This window comes from Nicotiana tomentosiformis, chromosome 8 (genome assembly GCF_000390325.3).
Source record: "Nicotiana tomentosiformis chromosome 8, ASM39032v3, whole genome shotgun sequence".
NCBI lineage: Eukaryota > Viridiplantae > Streptophyta > Magnoliopsida > Solanales > Solanaceae > Nicotiana > Nicotiana tomentosiformis.
The window spans coordinates 64,386,709-64,404,164 of record NC_090819.1 but is presented as its reverse complement, the minus strand read 5'-3'; the positions used below and the strand labels follow the sequence as shown (position 1 = coordinate 64,404,164).

Genomic DNA, 17,456 nt, shown 5'->3' with positions numbered 1-17,456 from the left:
ATGTAATGTTTTAAACTATATTGTATTGTGTTGTTGAAACATTAATGTCAGAATAGACTTCACTTTTTTTTTGGTTATCATTTACAATTTTTTTTATTGAAAACTGGCAATTTTGTCCTTAAAACATTTGATTATCTAGCTAGAAAAAAAAGAAGGAATGAAGGTTACTTGAGATACTTCCTTTTCTGTTCATTTTTTACTTTAGTTTCACTAATTGACAGGTACAAATTAGCCTAGGAAAAAGTTGTTGTTTTCACACGGGAAAGAAGACAAGTATAAGGTGGACTGGAATCTAATCAAATTGGATATTTGTTAATTCCATCAAAACTAATTTTTTAATAAAGCCAACTATACGTTTGTCAATTAATTTTACTGACTCAGAAAGAAAGAGATGAGCTTAAATGTGACGTTTGATGCTTCTATTATACACCAAATTCCTTTCTTTTTTAGCTACAAATTAAAGTTGTTAAATGTTTTAGTCCTAACATCTTTCCACTGCTACAAAAATTTGATCATTCTGCAGCATATATATCTATATCTATTACTTGAGTGAAAAAAAGAAAACAATATTAATTGTCCTTGTGATGAATCTGATATGTGAGTTGAGTTAAATAGGTTAGAATTTTCATGATTTGAATTTAAAATTTTGAGCTTCTCTGAGTGAATTTGTACATCAAAAGAGTAGCTGGTTCAGACACTCACTCAGGCTATATCTTCATTTCGGCAGACCTGAGTTTCTCTCTTTCGTTTGCTTGTGTATCAAGAAAGAAATTGAGAGAAGAGAAAGGATAGGAATTAATGGAAATGGAGGGAAGAGGATATTCAGATTTGTGTAGAAATACAAGCGAAGAAGAATTGTTCATAAGAAATATGATGGAGAACTCAGTAGGAGTGCCTGCGCCTACAATGGAGATGTTGGGTTTTAGAAACATCTCTCATTCCCTTCGCACTGATAGTGAGGAACTCTTCAAAACCTGGCTCACCACTGCAGAGGCAAGCAATTATGTTAAGACTTTGCATCTTACATTCTCAAATCTGCTATATTGTTAAGAATACCTATTAATTTGCATATATATAAATGAATTCCATTCTTCTCATCATGCTATCAATCAGTGGCGGACCCAAGATTTTGTGCAAGCGGGTTCAATCATAGAAGTACATAACTTTAGTCGTAAAATAGTAGTTGTCAAGTGGTTCAAATAAAATATTTATACAAAATTTACGTAGCTTTAATCCTAATTTATACATATACACAATATTATTTTTTGATGAAGCGGGTTCAAGACGTGCGTCCGCCACTGCTATCAATCATCTCTTGAACTATGTGTATCCTTATTTCTTCATACGGACTCACAACCAAAGTAGAAAAAGAAAGATGTGTATCACTTTTGCTCTCTCTATATCGATCCTTGTGAATTTATAGACGAGTTGTTAAAAGTGTCCCATTTGATGTGTTGATCAAATGAGAAAGCTACTGGCATCTCACAATTGATGGATATGCATTCTTCAATCATACTAAATGCTTCTCCTACATTATATCACATTCCTCATAATTTTAAGCAGTCATTGAACGAAAGAGATAACTTAGAGAGTTTTGAAGTAGAGGCATGTATTCCTGGCTTCTCTTTCATGGATTCATATTGCCAAGGAAGAGGCAACCAGTAGGCGATGCATAACTGTCATTGTATCTCTACTTTTCTTGCTCTACTATTGTTGGTTAAACACTATATATAGTTAAAAGAGTTAGGGACTAGTCCTTACATGTCCTGATTTAGAGGTCAAAGACATGTATTTACATTTGCCTGCTTGCTCTTTTGTAAATCGGCTGATTCACTACCGTTTGCTTCTTAGAATAATGGCAGTGATTCTACAACGATGGCTCACCGAGCTCGACAAGGATCACGAAGGTTAGTTTGTTTGGAATGATTCATTACAGGTGCCAATTAGTAGCATAACCTTGTAATGCAATGTACAGGATGCCAATTATGTATTTTTACATTATTATTTCTGTCTCTTCCTCTTTTTGAGTGTAATATAGTTATTTATGATTAGTAGGTTCAGATCATCTCCTCGTGTTATGTAGAGGAAGTTGAATTCTCACTATAGCTATGATTTATTTTTCACTTATCACTCTAACTTGCAAGTCCAATTCGACGTGGAAGTGGATATGACAACTTATGCCATTGAAAAGTTATATTATTTTTTCAGCTTTTATGACTATTCTAAATGTCTGTAGCTTGAACAAATTTTGATGATTTCAGAAGTGGTTACATTCTTTAGTTTTAAAATGCAGGATCTCAGGTGAACTTGCTGGTCTATCAAATCAGCAGTATGCGGGAATTCAGAAAAGAAAAGTGACTGACTCTCTGCAGCCACATAATGCATCTAGTGCCAATGAATCATCTAGCAGCCTTAACCAACATTCAAGAAGGTGATCTACCTTTTCCTCCTGTAGGGCTGTATGATTTAATTAAGATCTGTGTTAGTAAATGCCAAATTAAAATCCAAAATAGAAAAAGAAGTCCATTTTCTGGGGCTATTGCAATGTGTTTTATTGCTGCCTTAGGCTTACTCATTTGGTTTTCAACTTTCCATTATTTGTGGGTTATCCGGCTTGAGGTTATTGCTCAACCAATCTAGATATTTCATGCGATTTTCTCATGTTATTAGTGATTCTGAAATTTTTTGGGGGTAGTAACCAATTTTGGCTTTATTTGTCTTCAGGAATATCACAGATACGGAAATGCAAGCTAGTAATCTCTTTTTAGCCAAGGTTTGTTCAATAATTGCAGATATCAATTTACAGAATTTCTCTTATGATTCTCATACAGAGCTTTCTTGCAGACTTGGTTTCATAGTTCTCAGCCCATGACGAGAAGTCGCTCCTCTGAGTTAAGGTATCCTTCATATTGCATCCTTTATGGCGGTTGGAGGATAATGTCCTTGCTTGCTCTTCTCTAAGGAGCACTATATATCCTTGGAATTAGGCCCTCAAGAATTTTATATTTTCCTATGTAGATTGAGTTTAGGGCTTTCTTGATTTTTGGGAAATTAAGTACAGGCGCTAGCCAACATATACAAACCATATACATTTGCGGGCTATTATTTTGGAGGCCAGCCTAATAAAAGTAATATTTCCCTAGAGTTTATATCTAATTTGAAACGAAGACTTCCAAGTACAAGAAATCGCTAAAAAACTATTGGAGAATCTTTTTCCCCATCAATGTATTCCATATTGTTATTGCTGGATGCTGATCATTTCTTGCGATAATATACCTGGTTGTTGCATGAAATTTCTGTAGGAGGAGGTATGCAGCCATGCAAAACTCACAGTCTTCTCTAGCTCGTGAATCCCTGCATAATATACCTGGAAATGCTGTTAACTTTAAAGAAGTTTCTGATCCCACTGTGTTCACTGACATGTCAATGTGTGAACTTACCAGTCAACCCAATACTTTTATATCTCCATCAAATTCATCCTCATCTACTTTTGAAACTCAGCAAGTGGATGGTGCAGATAATATTTCATCTGTCGTAAGCATGCTAAAGGGTACTTTAGAGCGGAAGAAATTAACAAACTATCACACTGCTAGGGAAGCCATTGAGGAGAATATGCTAGGGTGTTATGGTAATCAAGACAACTTTGGCATGAATCAACATCCAGGGAATCATATTTCTGAAAATCAAGGGACGTATCAGGATGCATCCATTGTTCAAGTCAGAGATACAGGGATTCTACAAATGGTTCAGGGGTCATTAGATGTCGTCTTAGAAGGTATTATGGCTCCCTCAAAGTCAAACCCAATCCAGATGTGCGTGGTGTCACAGGAACCTTCCCAAAGTGAATCCTCTGTTGCTGCGCCAATAATTTCAACCGGTTTTGATGCATGTGATGGTCTAAGCAATGCAAGTCATGCTTTAAATGTGTACGAAGGCTCTAGAAATCAAGTTGGATATGCAAGGAGCTTAGAAAATGGTTCAACTGCCAGAGGTGAATATGACGTACATCAGCTGTCTGTATTGAATTATCTGTGCTGTGCTCTATTTGTATGGTGCGCGTCTTAGCGAATTCATGCAAGCAAGGATGTCTTCAAACTGAGAAATGATACTTATTTTTTCAAACTAAGAAATGATACATCTGAAACTCTGGATTTTGCATAGTGCACTTATTTATATGGTTGTCTCTCCAAACTTTTTGAGCATAGGTTTGTTAATATATTCATTTACTGTTCAAGTGCAGATCTTAGAGAACGAATATATGATAACGTGAAGGACAACCAGAAGGTATTCTCTACCTCCTATGTCCTTGGGATTGGAAACAATATTACCCAATATTCAATTTAGAATAGTTAGATGGTTAGCTGACGATAATTTCTCCAATTTGTTCAGACACCGCAGAAAGAAGGTTTAGTTCGAAATGGATCTTTGACATCGGTTCAGTCAGGTAACTGAGGCATTTAGCTACAGTGGATAAATATCACATCTTTGCATTTTCACTTTCATATCTATTTAAATTATAAATGTAACAATGTTGATCATGTTTCTTCAAACAACATGGTGGCATGCCGATTGCTTCCTATTGCATTCTTGTTGACTCTCTCTCTCCCTATCCCCCTGTCAGGTTCGTATTAAGTATTCCTATCCTGAAATTACAAAGTAGTTTAGGTTAGATCACTTGTTAGGTGAAAGCAACAAAGCAAGGAGCATATCCGAAGAACTTACAAAATATATTTAACAGGTCGGCACTGCAATACTGCCAAAATTGGCTCATATTAAAGGAATCATGCAATCAAAGGAGTGAAACTGGAAAATACAGTAAGAATAGTTTGTTTAAATACTACTTGGTGCTAAAAGGCTTTAAGAGAGCTTACAAGTAAAATGTGATTTGCAACACTTGTAATGGTTGGCCCACTTATGGGCATATGATAAAGAGTTTTAGGCACCAAAGGCACTTTCTCATGAGAGTTCTGTTCATCTTCAGAAGGTTTTCCTCTAATGGTTCTTTCTTGCTCTGGGAATATAAGGAATAAGATGTTTGTTATATCTTTTTCTAACATTTTTAAAGATCGAAGAGTTCTAAAAAGAGACAACAAAGTAAATATGAAAGGTCCATGCTTACCACGAGACAGAAGCTGTCTTATTTAATGGAAAAATTGAGGTGCAGTGTCAACTCAGATTCTTGTTAATATCTTGAGTAGCCCAACAGTGCTAGTAATCTATTTTCAAACCTCTTGAGGTGCAGCCCTTCCCCGGACCCTGCGTGAACGCGGGATGCCTTGTGCACCGGGCTGCCCTTTTTATGTTGAGGTTTATGCTCCAAAGTTTTATCTCTGCAATTCTATTAGATAAAAAAAATATGGCTTAATCGTACACAGATGTTATATTACATGAAATGCATGCTGTTACTTAATTGCTTTTCATGCCGTTCGCTTCTAACCAGCATCAACCAATGCAGCGGAAAATGGAGATCCTACAAAGAAGCGAAGGGTGGAGCGGTCTCGGAAGTATGTAGAACTATTCTCAGAACTTGTGTGAATCTTATTTTACTACATTTCATTTTAGTGATCATTAGTCTTTCTATTGGTTGGTAAAACTATTGGATGTAGAAACTAATTGTGTTCTGCCTACGCATGTGGCTTCCACCCTTTATTTTCCTGTAATGATTTGATAGCAGAAATCAAAATAAGTTTTTGAAAAGTATAGGAGTTCATTTAAACTTTGATGTTCTGTAAGGCCTCGACTAGGTGATATTATTGCTTATAATCTAAATGGAAAACAACACATGCATGCATGCTTTTCGTTGCAAAGGTTATGCACATTATTCTGATGCTATAACTTGATGGTCTATTCATATGCTTGAAAACTGCTTGCTACCCTCATATTGGTCTCGATGTTGATGCAGAATGGCAGAAGCCAAAGAGAGAAATTTAACACCAGCAATTCCTTCAGATATGCAATCCCTTTTGAAGCGCTGTGAGAATCTGGAGAAGGAAGTCCGTTCACTTAAACTTAATTTGGCGTTTATGAATAGGTACGTTCAAACATAAAGCTGCAAAATTTTGTGGTTCAACTTCTGTTTTGTGGAAGAAACAAATTTCACTTACTGATAATATCTATCCATGTTTCCAAGCATGTTTAATATAAGCTATCAATTACGTGAAACAATTTCGAGATTGCTGTGATTTTGCAAACATGCAAGGATCACTAGATACTATAGACCTGGAATAGGAAACTAATGCTTTCTCCATTGATAAGTCAGTTAGTTACACTGTATGATTTCAAAACCAAGTTTTTGAAGTTGGAAGGGAGCGAAAAGCGATCATCCTAGTTTTAGTATTAACTTTTTGCATACTTTCCATTTGTTGTGGAAACCAGGTAACAATTGAGCATGTCATGAGGTTTATCATGCATCAGATTTGAACCATGAAAGGTTGACTGGTATAACCACTCCACTGGTTTTACCAATTGGAAACAATTTTCTTCTGTAAATATGCAGAAGTTTCTCAACTCAAAGCCCATGTCTCAGGCTTGTTATCTTAGGTGGTTTAATAAAATCCCCGACTCCATAAGTATGTGGCAAAAAAGAAGCAAACAGGAAATGAGCTCAGTAGTGTACCTAGAAATGAAGTACAATGAGATCCTGCTTGAATGCATTTTTTTGCTGTTGTCTAATCAAAGATGTAGTTTTGTTGGATTTTTACATCATCTTAGCATTATTAGTACTATGCAATGAAAGCAATCTTTGATAATCAGAGTTTTCTAATGACAGAAAGGATTCTGAACAGACTACGCAAATTGAAGAGCTGCAGAAGCAGAACGAGGACTTGGTCAAAGAAAAAGAGCGCCTTCTTGGAGAAATTGAGAGGATCATTTCAGAATCTGGAAAGTTTTAGATTAGATTCCTCCACCTCTACTGCCAAGGTTACGAGTGTTGTTTTTTAACAGCTCCAATTCCAAATGTGCTTTCTAAGGAAGTTCTATCGGGTTGCTGGAGACCGTTATTCAACTGAATATTTCATGTTTTTAGTTTGTAATCCAAATATCAAGTGGTAAGAACATTTAAAGTGACAGAAATCTAGATTGCGATGAACTTGAACATTTTGTGAGTACATTGTAGGACGCCTATCTATTGTGGAGCTTTAAAATGTTTTCTTTATTTCCTTCTTTTCTGCAACTGTATCTTTTGAAAATTGAATTTTCTATCAGTATTTCATGTTTTTTCTTTCTTTTAACAATAAAATCACTAATTATCCTTCTTTCCTCCTAATTGATGATGTTGTCTAACTCTATAGTATTAGTAAATTAAATAAATACATTAGCGTTTCTGCTTTAGTATTAGTACTTAAAGGGAATGTTCTTCAGGAAGTGCAGCAACGCTGTGGAAGAACAAACCAAATAGCAACCAGAATATGGCTAGCGCAATCACTTGAATAACAGAATTAAAGTTACTGTTCTATCTTGTTTGAGCATCTAAACCAGGCAGACTCAATAAAAAGCCAAAGAAAATCTAGGGGCCTGTAGAATTCAATGAACAGCAAACTTGGTGAAGCAAAAGATGCAAAGTTCTAGCACAGAAAAGACGATTCAGTACAGCCATAACTATTACTTTAACAAGTATCACAACTGACAATATGCTTATACTTGTGCTCCAGGGCTTTGGTCTACTGGTAAGAGCCCAACCCGTGATGTGTGAGTTAAGACGCATGTCATCCTGCCTCAAACCCACAAACAAAAGCTTAGTGTTTGAGTAGAGAACCGGGCCCATTATCCACCTAGTTCCGAACCATAAATCAATTGGTCTGCATGGATTTCTCGGTCATTAAAAAAAAGAATATGCTGATACTTCCTAGTAAAAGGCATCAAGGTGGTAGCTAAGCTACAAGCTTCCTAGATAACCTGATCCCACTGTAACCAATCAGATTCAGGTATTATCGGTTCTGAAGAGCAAAATCTCGAATGGCAAGGATGAATAGGGTCACCTGAGAACTACAGTATTGACTTCATTCAAGCGTGCACAATATATTGCTCGGGGATAACTTTTTACAAGTATTTATTCCTGCAGTTTGTTCTGTACACAAGGAATTACAATACAACAATATGATAGGAACACTGTGTGAAAATTGTGTCTACTGGTACAAGGATATTACATTTTGAACTGCCGATCGACCTGCTCCTGCACTTCTACAAAAATGAGTGCTACATGCTATAGTGAACTGCAATTTCAGGGAGGCCGATCCTTCTGAAATATTGAATGGCCAACCAACTAGTAAATGACACATAAGCTAGCAGGAAACAAACTCTCTTTAACCGGACTTTATTGAGAGACAGAGTAAGCCTTCTTGTCACAGAAAGTTGATAGATGCGAGAGATCAACCTTTGTAAGAGTGTGAAAAAAACTATTGATATCATGGAAGTACAGAAACCAGCAATAACTCCAGCTACAGCTTCCCATCTCCAGTGCCAGGCTGAAACCCTGCTAACATACCAAGACTTTAATATCCTCATGAACCTGCCACAATAATATCCAATTAAGACAAATGAATCGGGCTGGCTATAGAAACCAAAACAATTAATGTTAGTGAGTATGACCTTCATGCTGTTTGATCTTAATTTTTCACAAACCTATAGGGTGTAGAAAGAAACATGGAAACCGTAACTCCTAGCAAACTGACAACCAGGACTCAAGGAATCGTATTTATTCTTGGCTGGCTACTAGAATATATAAGCTAATATTTCAGTCCTGACCAATTTAAAGTAATGTCAGATGCATAGTTAGCTTTAGCAAGCTAACAGAGACCAATTTCTAAGCTAATATATCAAATTCCAGTTTCAGGTAAGTCAGATGCAGAGTTACTGTTTCTAAGCTAACTCCATACTTTGAGCTTATTCATGTTCAGTTCAAATTACCAGTGTAGAGAATGTCACCTCTAAACCAGTTCCGTGCCTCAATCCCAAACTAAGGTAAGTTTAATCTCAAAAAGGAGTTCGAGGAAACCATTTCATCCAGGAAATGCAAAGAGTTCGACACCGAGCTATTGCAGCAAGTTCAGTATCTAAGTAGAGAAGTTAGAAGGACGGGCCCATTATCCCCAAGTTTCAAAGCTGAAACAACGGATAATAAAAGAACAGTGCATAAATAATAAGGCAACAGAATTGAAGTAGCAAGCAAGACTATCTTATAACTTGATGATGGATGAGATTCCGTAAAGGGCCGTTTGGTAGACGGATCAAAGTCCATTCTTCTCAGACAAACCCAATGCCCTTCTCACTGTGATCCCACTGTTCCCTTTTCCTTCTTGTTGCGCTACAATTTCATCTTCTTCCCTTTCTCCACCTCCAATTGAGCTGCAAAACCACGTGATCACCACCTACTTATGGTTCAATTGGTTCGTTGACCATTTCCCTTTCTGTTGATCTACAATCCAGATCTCTCCTTGTCCCTCTGCTCATTCCCTTCCTTTTTTTCCCTGTTAAAGTTCATATTCCAGTTCCTTTTTTAATCTTGTTACCGCAGTATAATTTCAAATTAGGCAAATTTGATGAATGTTGAATGTTCGTATGACTTTGCTTGATAAATTCAATGATTGAAACTATTTTTTCCTAATTTTTGCATTGAAAATAGTTCAATAAGCCGACCATATTAAAAAATCTTGAAGACGTTACACACAAACATTGAACAGGATTGAATGGCAATAACATTGGAAATCCTATCATGTCCAGTCCTATATACCAAAAGACCTGTGTATAATAAACACAAAGGTATACAATGTTAGGAAGCATGACTAAGATTCAGGAAATGGCATATGCCGACATTTTCCAAACTTCTTTTACTGACCGGAGAGACTAGAGCGCAGTAGGAGGGAGTATCCAGTACCTAACGATGCAGCATAAGTAATGACAGAAAGCAATTATGAAGATAACATCATATCTGGGAAGCAGGATATGCATTATATTTACCACTTATTAGCAGACCAAGCGGGAAACCTCACAATTTACATTAGGAGATGGGCAGATCGGAGAGACTCAACCAATTAGCTTGATATTATTAGGCTTTGATCCTCAAAAGGAGCAGTATGGGTGGCGCAAACTACGTAAAAGCAGATTAGCAAACGATGTCAAGTTATATTATAACAATACTTAGATTCCACATCAAGAAAGAAGATCCAGGAGGCAACAGACAAAACTCCAGAATTTTTTAGAACTATTACTTGATTATATTAGCATTTGGGTGAATATTTTAATCACGTCATGAACACATTAAAGAAGAAGGAACAAGAACATTTTGCTCAAGTAATAATACTCACAAGATTAAGTAGCGAATAAACATCTCAATAGTTGATGGATCTTTTGCTTGGCAATCAAAAAAGCCATCTTCATATATGTGCACTTTAGATATTCCCAATGTGTACCAACACTCATAAGTCTTGTTTACCTGAAAAAAGAAGTGCATGACAGCATGAAGATACTAAGCTTTGAAGGAAAACGAGCGGGAGCAAAGTGATTCTTCTTCTAATGATCATTAATTGGACTGTATGCTTCACATAATGCATCGGATATCTACCCAGTGAGAAGAAAGCATATATAAACAAACTGAACAAAAAACCTCCTAACAATCTAAGATCACTGAGTAGAAACTCTTTGATGTAATAATTGGCACAAACATATAAATCGAAATAAAGACAAAAATTGTTCATGCTGACTAATGGCTTTCCTTTTCAAATAAATACCCCTGCTCAAAATTCCTAGTTCCTGCCATTAATTTTAGAATTCATTGCTTTACATATTATAAAACCAGTTGTTTGACAGGTCTATATTCAGAACTGAAAATAGGGGGCATGCATGGATACAACACTTAATTCATTTAAAAGGTAACAAGTGAAAATTAAGGTTATCATTCGGCCAGAGTTGAATACACTTGCAGAAGGGAACACCCCAGATATAAATTTAATAGAGAAAGGAATCATGTCATCAACTTTAGGAGTAAGGACCACTCCCAGAGTAAATAGGCATAAGAAAAAAGTTATCACAGTTAAGTGGGATAAATTTCATGTTAAGAAGTCTGTTTCTCTTATTACTCAAATAGTGAGCATCTATGTCCAGTATCTACCTTGAATTTATCCTTTGTCAACCATGCAGCAGAGAAGTTTGGTCTACAATCAGATGGAAGGGCCTCATTAGGTGCCTCTGCTAATGCAAGTCGTGCCTGACCTGAATGATCCATGTATTCAACCTGTTATTCAGAAATGCATAAGCAAGCAATTGAGCCGTTTCTGCACAATCAATTTAATCCCCCCCCCCCAACCCACCAAACACACCAAAGAAACCCAAAACTAAAACAAACAAAATATTCAAGAAAAGTGAATAAAAATGACAAGATGCAGCAACTTTCAAAAGTAGTCCATATTCGGTTCAGTATAAACTCTTTTTTTTTGATAAGTCATTCTCCATTGGCATGAAATTAACATGAGCGGATTCATATAGCCGACCCAACTTGTTTGCGATTGAGGCATAGTTGTTATTGTTGTTGTATAAGTCATTCTCCAGGATAAACATGTAAAAATGTATTTTGTTCTTCAGAAATGCATAAGCAAGCAATTCTGGACAGTCAATATCTAGGGAAGTATCTATCGCTCCTTGCCATCCCCACCCCCCACCCCACCCAAGAAAAGAAGAAGAATACCAAAATTAGAACAAAACAAAACGGTCCACAAAAGTGAAATAAATAAATAACAAGATGCAGCAACTTCGACAAGTAATCCATATTTGGTTCATTCTCCAAAATTAACATGTAAGAATGAATTAGAAAGGCTTTGTAACAAATGCCCTCATCTCATGGCAAGGAATCATACAAAGGTCAGAACCAAGAGATTCATGGATAGCTCCGAGCTGAAAATTTTCCAACTCATTTTTGTCAGGTAATTTTAGCTTCAAATGCATCAAGTCCTGCTGACTAATGGAATGCCAATGAAAGAGAGAAAACGGCACAGAGAAGGGAAGAAATGGATAAATACTTATCCAGAAAAAGGAAGAAAATTATAATTGTCAAGAAATCTAATAACATCACCACTTATATAAAGAAAGTGAAAGTTGGGGTACATTGGGTGAAATTAGAATCGTACATGTAACAAAAACACAATCCAATTCTATTAAAAGCTAAAAGTTACAGAGCCACTTATTATTAGCCTTCCAAAAGAAATAGATATATAATATCAGGTTAATCGTACACGAAGTTTCTCTTTTTTTGTCAAAGCAGAATTTTATTACAAAATTATCATGGAGATGCAACTCATTCAACAAGTATACAATGTTCCATTTCAAGAAATTTAACCGCATTAATGGATAATCAGATACTAAGAATTTATCAACATGTACACCAAAAGAACTATAACTGGAAAATAATATCTCAAGGAACAACAAATAGTGGTAGTTACCTTAAATACAGAAGCCCAATAGTAATCATAACGACATCGAAACTTCTTTCTTTCAGAAGGGTAAAGAACATGCTTTGCTTTATAATTCAATAAACCCAGTTCACAGACTTTAGATGACCTAAGATCCACACCTGCAAAGAACATAAAATAATTGTTTTCGATTGAAACTTAAACTGAGAATTATCTGAATCACATCAAAATTTGGTGAAAGACACTTAATCAGTACCCAATAAGGAACTGAGATTTTTTTGATTGGTGATAAAGAACCGAGATTTAAACCATTCTGTCCTTTGGCCAACAAGGATATGGCATTTTGTCATTCTTCCTTGTAACAAAGTTGTAGCAATTTAACAGAAATAGTTGCAAGAAGTATAAAAATTAATGCATTTGTGTATTTCGTCAAGAAAAGAATGCATTAGTGTATTTACTGCTAAACATGCTTTAATCAAATTAGGCATCAATGGAGAAAATTAATCCTTTAGTTTTGTCTAAGTAAGTTGTTAGAATAGGAGGAAATTCATCTCTTACATGGAAGCCCTATGGAAAAGCTTCCAGGCTGCGGCTGCAACATGCAATAGGGGTCATTTGGTATGTTGGTCAAAATAAGAAGGATATAATCCCTACTTAGAGATGATTATGGATGGGATTGCTAGCCATCCATGGGACTCGTATAGTCTATCTATCTGTATTTTAATTCTATATGGAGAGAGAGAGAGGTGTCACAAAAGTGCTAGCCTCTATAAGGAACTTGTATAATGAGATGCTCATATTTGAAGCAGGTTTCATTTAATTCTTTTCTGGATTTAAGTTATATGCACTAACAGTGTAAAGTTTTTTTTTTTTTACCATCTGTAGCTTAGCAGGCTAGTTACAATTTTATCAGGCTACTAATTAATGTTTATTGTAGAGATTTACTATTACCTTATAAGATTGCAAATAATTTTTACACCGTCAGTGCACAAAACTTAAACTCCTCCATTATAACTAAAGTTGAAGCTAATGACCAATAAAGACATGCTGACCCGTATAATACTTCCTTATAGTTTTAATAAATGGCGTGTGTTCTTTCCCTGAGAAGAAACAATCCGAATGCCATATGCAACAGAAACCATGGTAGCCACTTCACAGTCTCATGACACCACATCATACATATTGCATAACCTCCACCAGTTAGAAGGCTAGAAATCACCAGTCCAACCATTACGTGTCAGCCAATTGTTGAACTAAGATACTCGAAGTACCTTGTATCCAAATGCTTTTCCCTCTTCAACCCATGATTAATACACAAACATGAAATCAAACTTTGTACATATTCAGAACCCATAAGAAAAAGAAAAAAAAGCAATGTACATTACTAGCAATGGGAGACGGAAACTTGTCATAGCAGCAGAAGATAGAGAAGACTCTGGATAAATTTTCCTACAAACTTTGCTCTAAAGTCTCAACCATATCACTTTGAAAGAATATGCTACTCTTAGAATGGCCTAAAAGACATTAATCAAAAAATACATAAGGAATGGTACTACTACCTTTCCTTTTCGCAAGTAAATGGTACTAGTATAACTTCCAATTTCCTTTAGCATTTCCCAATAACTAATTTTACTCAAAATCAAGAACATACAAACTCAAGTTAATAATTTGACTCGTTTGGTTCCAGGAAAGTTTTTGAGCCATATGATGCTAACCACAGAAAGGTTGACCCGAACAAAACATTAAATCAAAGTATTAGTAGTGTTACACCAAAGTTCTCGTCATCTTTTTTGAAATGGTAATTGTATTATAGAAGTGTAGCGTGACACAAAGATTGTGCATCCAGATTACTTCCCAAAACGAAAAAAGAGAAACCCCGACTATCTATCTAGTGATTCTATGAACTGTAATAGGGACTCCTCTTTACTTATCCAAGGAAAATAAGAATATTAGGACTCCTCTTCATTTACAAATTCTAGTTTACACCAAAAAAAAAAAATCAAAATATGCTGTCAGATCTTATCTTCAGTGTACTGCTTGTTTTCCTTCAAAAACTCATCTGTTCCTTTCTCTCCAAGTTGTCGTCATCTTTAAGAGTCAGCAAACTATTTAAACCATATTTTCGACAAAGTTTTTAGATACCCACAATTTCCTAGCAATCAAACAACAACACAAGTATGCCGCATTTAGAAGTTAAGGTCAGCTATTCGAGTCCTCTATATCCATTACATTCTATTTGGACACCATTCATTCGAATACTCAATAATTCGTCTTTTAGACTGACTGACTAGGGGTTCTTTAAAACTATGGATTCTTGAATCTCACATATTCCTACACTTATAAAGATTTCTAAATTCTAACCAGACAAAAAAAAAAAAAATGGCAAACACTAGCAAACATCAACCTAATGAACGTCTATCAACAACAAAAAACCTTACCAGTGTAATCTCGAATCGTCGGTGTCATTTATATGGATCCTTTTTCATTGTGCTCTGCTAATTGCTAAATCCACATAAGTTTAAAAAAATTGTATCTATTTTGAAACAACTTTCCTTCATTCGGATATCAATGTATCCCATCTATTTTTAACACATTCAATCTTCATAGTGTTGCACCTATGCCCAAGCATTAGTAGATTTTACATAAGACATGAAAAAACTATGTCAGGGACCTTATCTCATTCTATACTTTGTATGTGCAACTTGTACCATCTGCTAGAGTGATAATTTCTAATCTTGTTTACTCTTGTATTCATCCATGTTAATATCCATACTTTCACAATGCTAGTCTTGAGGATATTTTGGGTCTTAAAGGTCTGACATTCACTTCCATATAACTTTGCTAGTCTCAAAAACATTCCATAGGGAGCCTTTCACTTTGGTAGTATCTTTTTAATGCATTGAACTCTTGTGACATCCTCCATTTCGACCATCATAACTTAAATTTATGTGTTGCATCTCCATCTATCATGCCAATCTCCTAAAAGATTGAACCAAGATATCTGAATTGCCTGCATATAAACACTTCAATCTTATCTATCTCAATTTAATTTCATTCTTTATGGGACTACTTCTACTTATCTTACAACCCTTGCTCTCAAAAATGCTTCTTTATAATTCGAGATTCTAGTTTATTATGTTGCCAATTTCATCAATTAAGACGAAATCATCTGCAAAAACCATCATGCACCATGGAATCCATCTTGTATATTATTGATTAGCTCATCCATAACTAAGATAAACAAGTACAGACTTAAGGCAAAACTTAGGTGTAAACCAAAGTTATGAAAAGTTCTTCTATATTTCCTTCCACTGTTTTCACACTTATGACTACTCCTTTACATATCCTTTATGGCATTTTTACATTAGATACAAATTTTTTTCTTCTCTAGCACCCACTAAGTGACACTCAATGATAAGCTTTCTCCACATCAATGAATATTATGTAGAAACATTTCCTCCTATCTCTATAAATTTCCATCAATCTTCTCAACAAAAGTTTCTTAGCAACCAAAAACAGTAAAACATACACACACACACACAGAGGAAAGAAGGAAAAAAAAAAGGGGGAAATCCAAGCCACAGGAAGCTAACACAGCAACAAGGACTACTCAACCATTTGAGCTCCAATATTTGTTAAGTCTTTCAGGGATCCACAGTTTGTAAGTAAGCACACAAACTCAAAAAACAAACCCCTCAAATCAAGCTCAAAAGGGAAATTTTTATCCCTATGATGCTAAAAACTTTTAACTTTCTTTTCAGATAACCACAATTTCTTAGAACCAACGAGCCTCCAAAAGAAAAACCCACAAACAAAATTCTGCAAGAAAAAAGGAATTGACACTCTAAAAGAAAAGCATACCAACAAAATTCAGCAATAAAGGTAATTCAACTTACTGCTAGAGACAATCTTGCATTGAGAGGGAAGAGAAATTGGACTGGAAATGGATAGGTTCCCTAGAAAAACAGCTAAATAAAGCAGCGAAAATGAGAGTGAAAAGAAGGCAAAGAAAAAGAAAAGAATCCCCAATAATCTGCGCAACCGTGTGGGCTCACGAATCTCCTCCTTTCTCTTCCCTTCTATCTCCTCCTGATTCTCTGCCAAATCCATGGGAAAAATGAAAAGTTGCGCAGAAGGGCAGTTTTGGGAATTACTGTGTGAAGATTGGGAAATTGAGTAGGGTTCCGGCAGCCGGAGATGTCCTCCGGTGATCGGAATATTATATAGGTGTTGGGTTTAGGTTGAAAATGGTGTTTGGGAAGAAGATATTTTTCAAGACTTCTGCCATTTCAGGTTCAGTAGTCAGCGCTGGCGGACTCTCGTGGACATTTTCAACGCGAGGGCTGAGGCTTTAAAATTCACTTTTTGGATTTTTTCTGGTCGAGACATAGTTACCCACCTTAGCTAGGTTTTTGAGTTTTCAAAAAGTAGCTAAAGCTGTTTTATAAATTAAATACAAATTCAATCAAAATATATAATTTATAATATAGTATAACTTTTTGTTATACAGAATTTGCCAAAATATACAACTTATATATAATCTTTATATATTTTTTGTTATACAAAATTCGATCAAACATATATAACTTACATTCAATTATATTAGTTGTATATATTTTATAGTATATTATTTGTACACTTAGCATAAAAATACATACTTATATAATTTATTATATCTTCCTTTTCTAGTTTCAATCTTAAATTCCAACCAAAATCAGCTCGAATATTTAGAAAATTCCTCAAAAATTAATATATAAACTCTAGGATTTCTCCAATCGTTTGCAACACTCGATCTAAATAAAAAATAATTTTGCAAAACTCAATTTTTAAATTCAAAACTTCAAATTTTTTTAACAGTTGCCAATGGAACTTTATAGTAAATTTTATGTTTATTATAGAATCTAGAGTGGTTTTAATCTAAAGTACAAGATTGGATCATAGAAGCAAGTAATCAACTTTAATCAAGTTCCTCGAATCGATTGTATAAAAGCCTAAATAGCTCGCCTCCTTCATGCCATTGAATGTTAGTTCCTCTTCTCTTATTGAATTGATTAA

General features: G+C 35.3%; 2 protein-coding genes across 5 annotated transcripts; one reads left to right on the top strand and one right to left on the bottom strand.

Annotated features, from left to right (window-relative positions):
* The first annotated feature begins 419 nt into the window (after positions 1 to 419).
* LOC104112487 (protein CYCLOPS-like) lies at positions 420 to 7,156 on the top strand. Of its 3 annotated transcripts, none has more exons than XM_070182396.1 (11): positions 422 to 993; positions 1,852 to 1,907; positions 2,294 to 2,431; positions 2,725 to 2,773; positions 2,845 to 2,897; positions 3,303 to 3,991; positions 4,241 to 4,284; positions 4,390 to 4,444; positions 5,456 to 5,504; positions 5,903 to 6,031; positions 6,786 to 7,156. In XM_070182396.1, exons 1-11 carry the CDS (start codon positions 799 to 801, stop codon positions 6,940 to 6,942), a joined length of 1,614 nt encoding a protein of 537 aa, XP_070038497.1. In that variant the 5' UTR covers positions 422 to 798; the 3' UTR covers positions 6,943 to 7,156. The 3 variants fall into 3 exon arrangements, with proteins under 3 accessions (XP_009620717.1, XP_070038497.1, XP_009620716.1); XM_009622421.4 differs by having other exon boundaries at positions 432 to 993; positions 6,770 to 7,156; XM_009622422.4 differs by lacking the exons at positions 5,456 to 5,504; positions 5,903 to 6,031; positions 6,786 to 7,156 and adding an exon at positions 4,739 to 5,441 and having other exon boundaries at positions 420 to 993.
* Positions 7,157 to 7,999: 843 nt separating this feature from the next.
* Positions 8,000 to 16,799, bottom strand: LOC104112488 (uncharacterized). 2 transcript variants are annotated; one of them, XM_009622423.4, is made up of 5 exons: positions 16,298 to 16,796; positions 12,432 to 12,562; positions 11,108 to 11,230; positions 10,305 to 10,432; positions 8,000 to 8,509 (listed from the first exon to the last, which is right to left on the bottom strand). In XM_009622423.4, exons 1-5 carry the CDS (start codon positions 16,509 to 16,511, stop codon positions 8,197 to 8,199), a joined length of 909 nt encoding a protein of 302 aa, XP_009620718.1. In that variant the 5' UTR covers positions 16,512 to 16,796; the 3' UTR covers positions 8,000 to 8,196. The 2 variants fall into 2 exon arrangements, with proteins under 2 accessions (XP_009620718.1, XP_033516226.1); XM_033660335.2 differs by lacking the exon at positions 8,000 to 8,509 and adding an exon at positions 9,288 to 9,467 and having other exon boundaries at positions 16,298 to 16,799.
* Between the last annotated feature and the right edge of the window lie 657 nt (positions 16,800 to 17,456).

Coding starts and splice junctions, on each gene's coding strand:
- LOC104112487 (XM_070182396.1), top strand. CDS start 799: ATGGAAATGGAGGGAAGAGGATATTCAGATTTGTGTAGAAATACAAGC. Junction 2,898..3,302: donor AGTCGCTCCTCTGAGTTAAG/GTATCCTTCATA, acceptor AAATTTCTGTAG/GAGGAGGTATGCAGCCATGC. Junction 6,032..6,785: donor AATTTGGCGTTTATGAATAG/GTACGTTCAAAC, acceptor GATTCTGAACAG/ACTACGCAAATTGAAGAGCT.
- LOC104112488 (XM_009622423.4), bottom strand. CDS start 16,511: ATGGATTTGGCAGAGAATCAGGAGGAGATAGAAGGGAAGAGAAAGGAG. Junction 12,563..16,297: donor ATGCAAGATTGTCTCTAGCA/GTAAGTTGAATT, acceptor TGTTCTTTGCAG/GTGTGGATCTTAGGTCATCT. Junction 11,231..12,431: donor ATTGGGCTTCTGTATTTAAG/GTAACTACCACT, acceptor TCTGAATAACAG/GTTGAATACATGGATCATTC.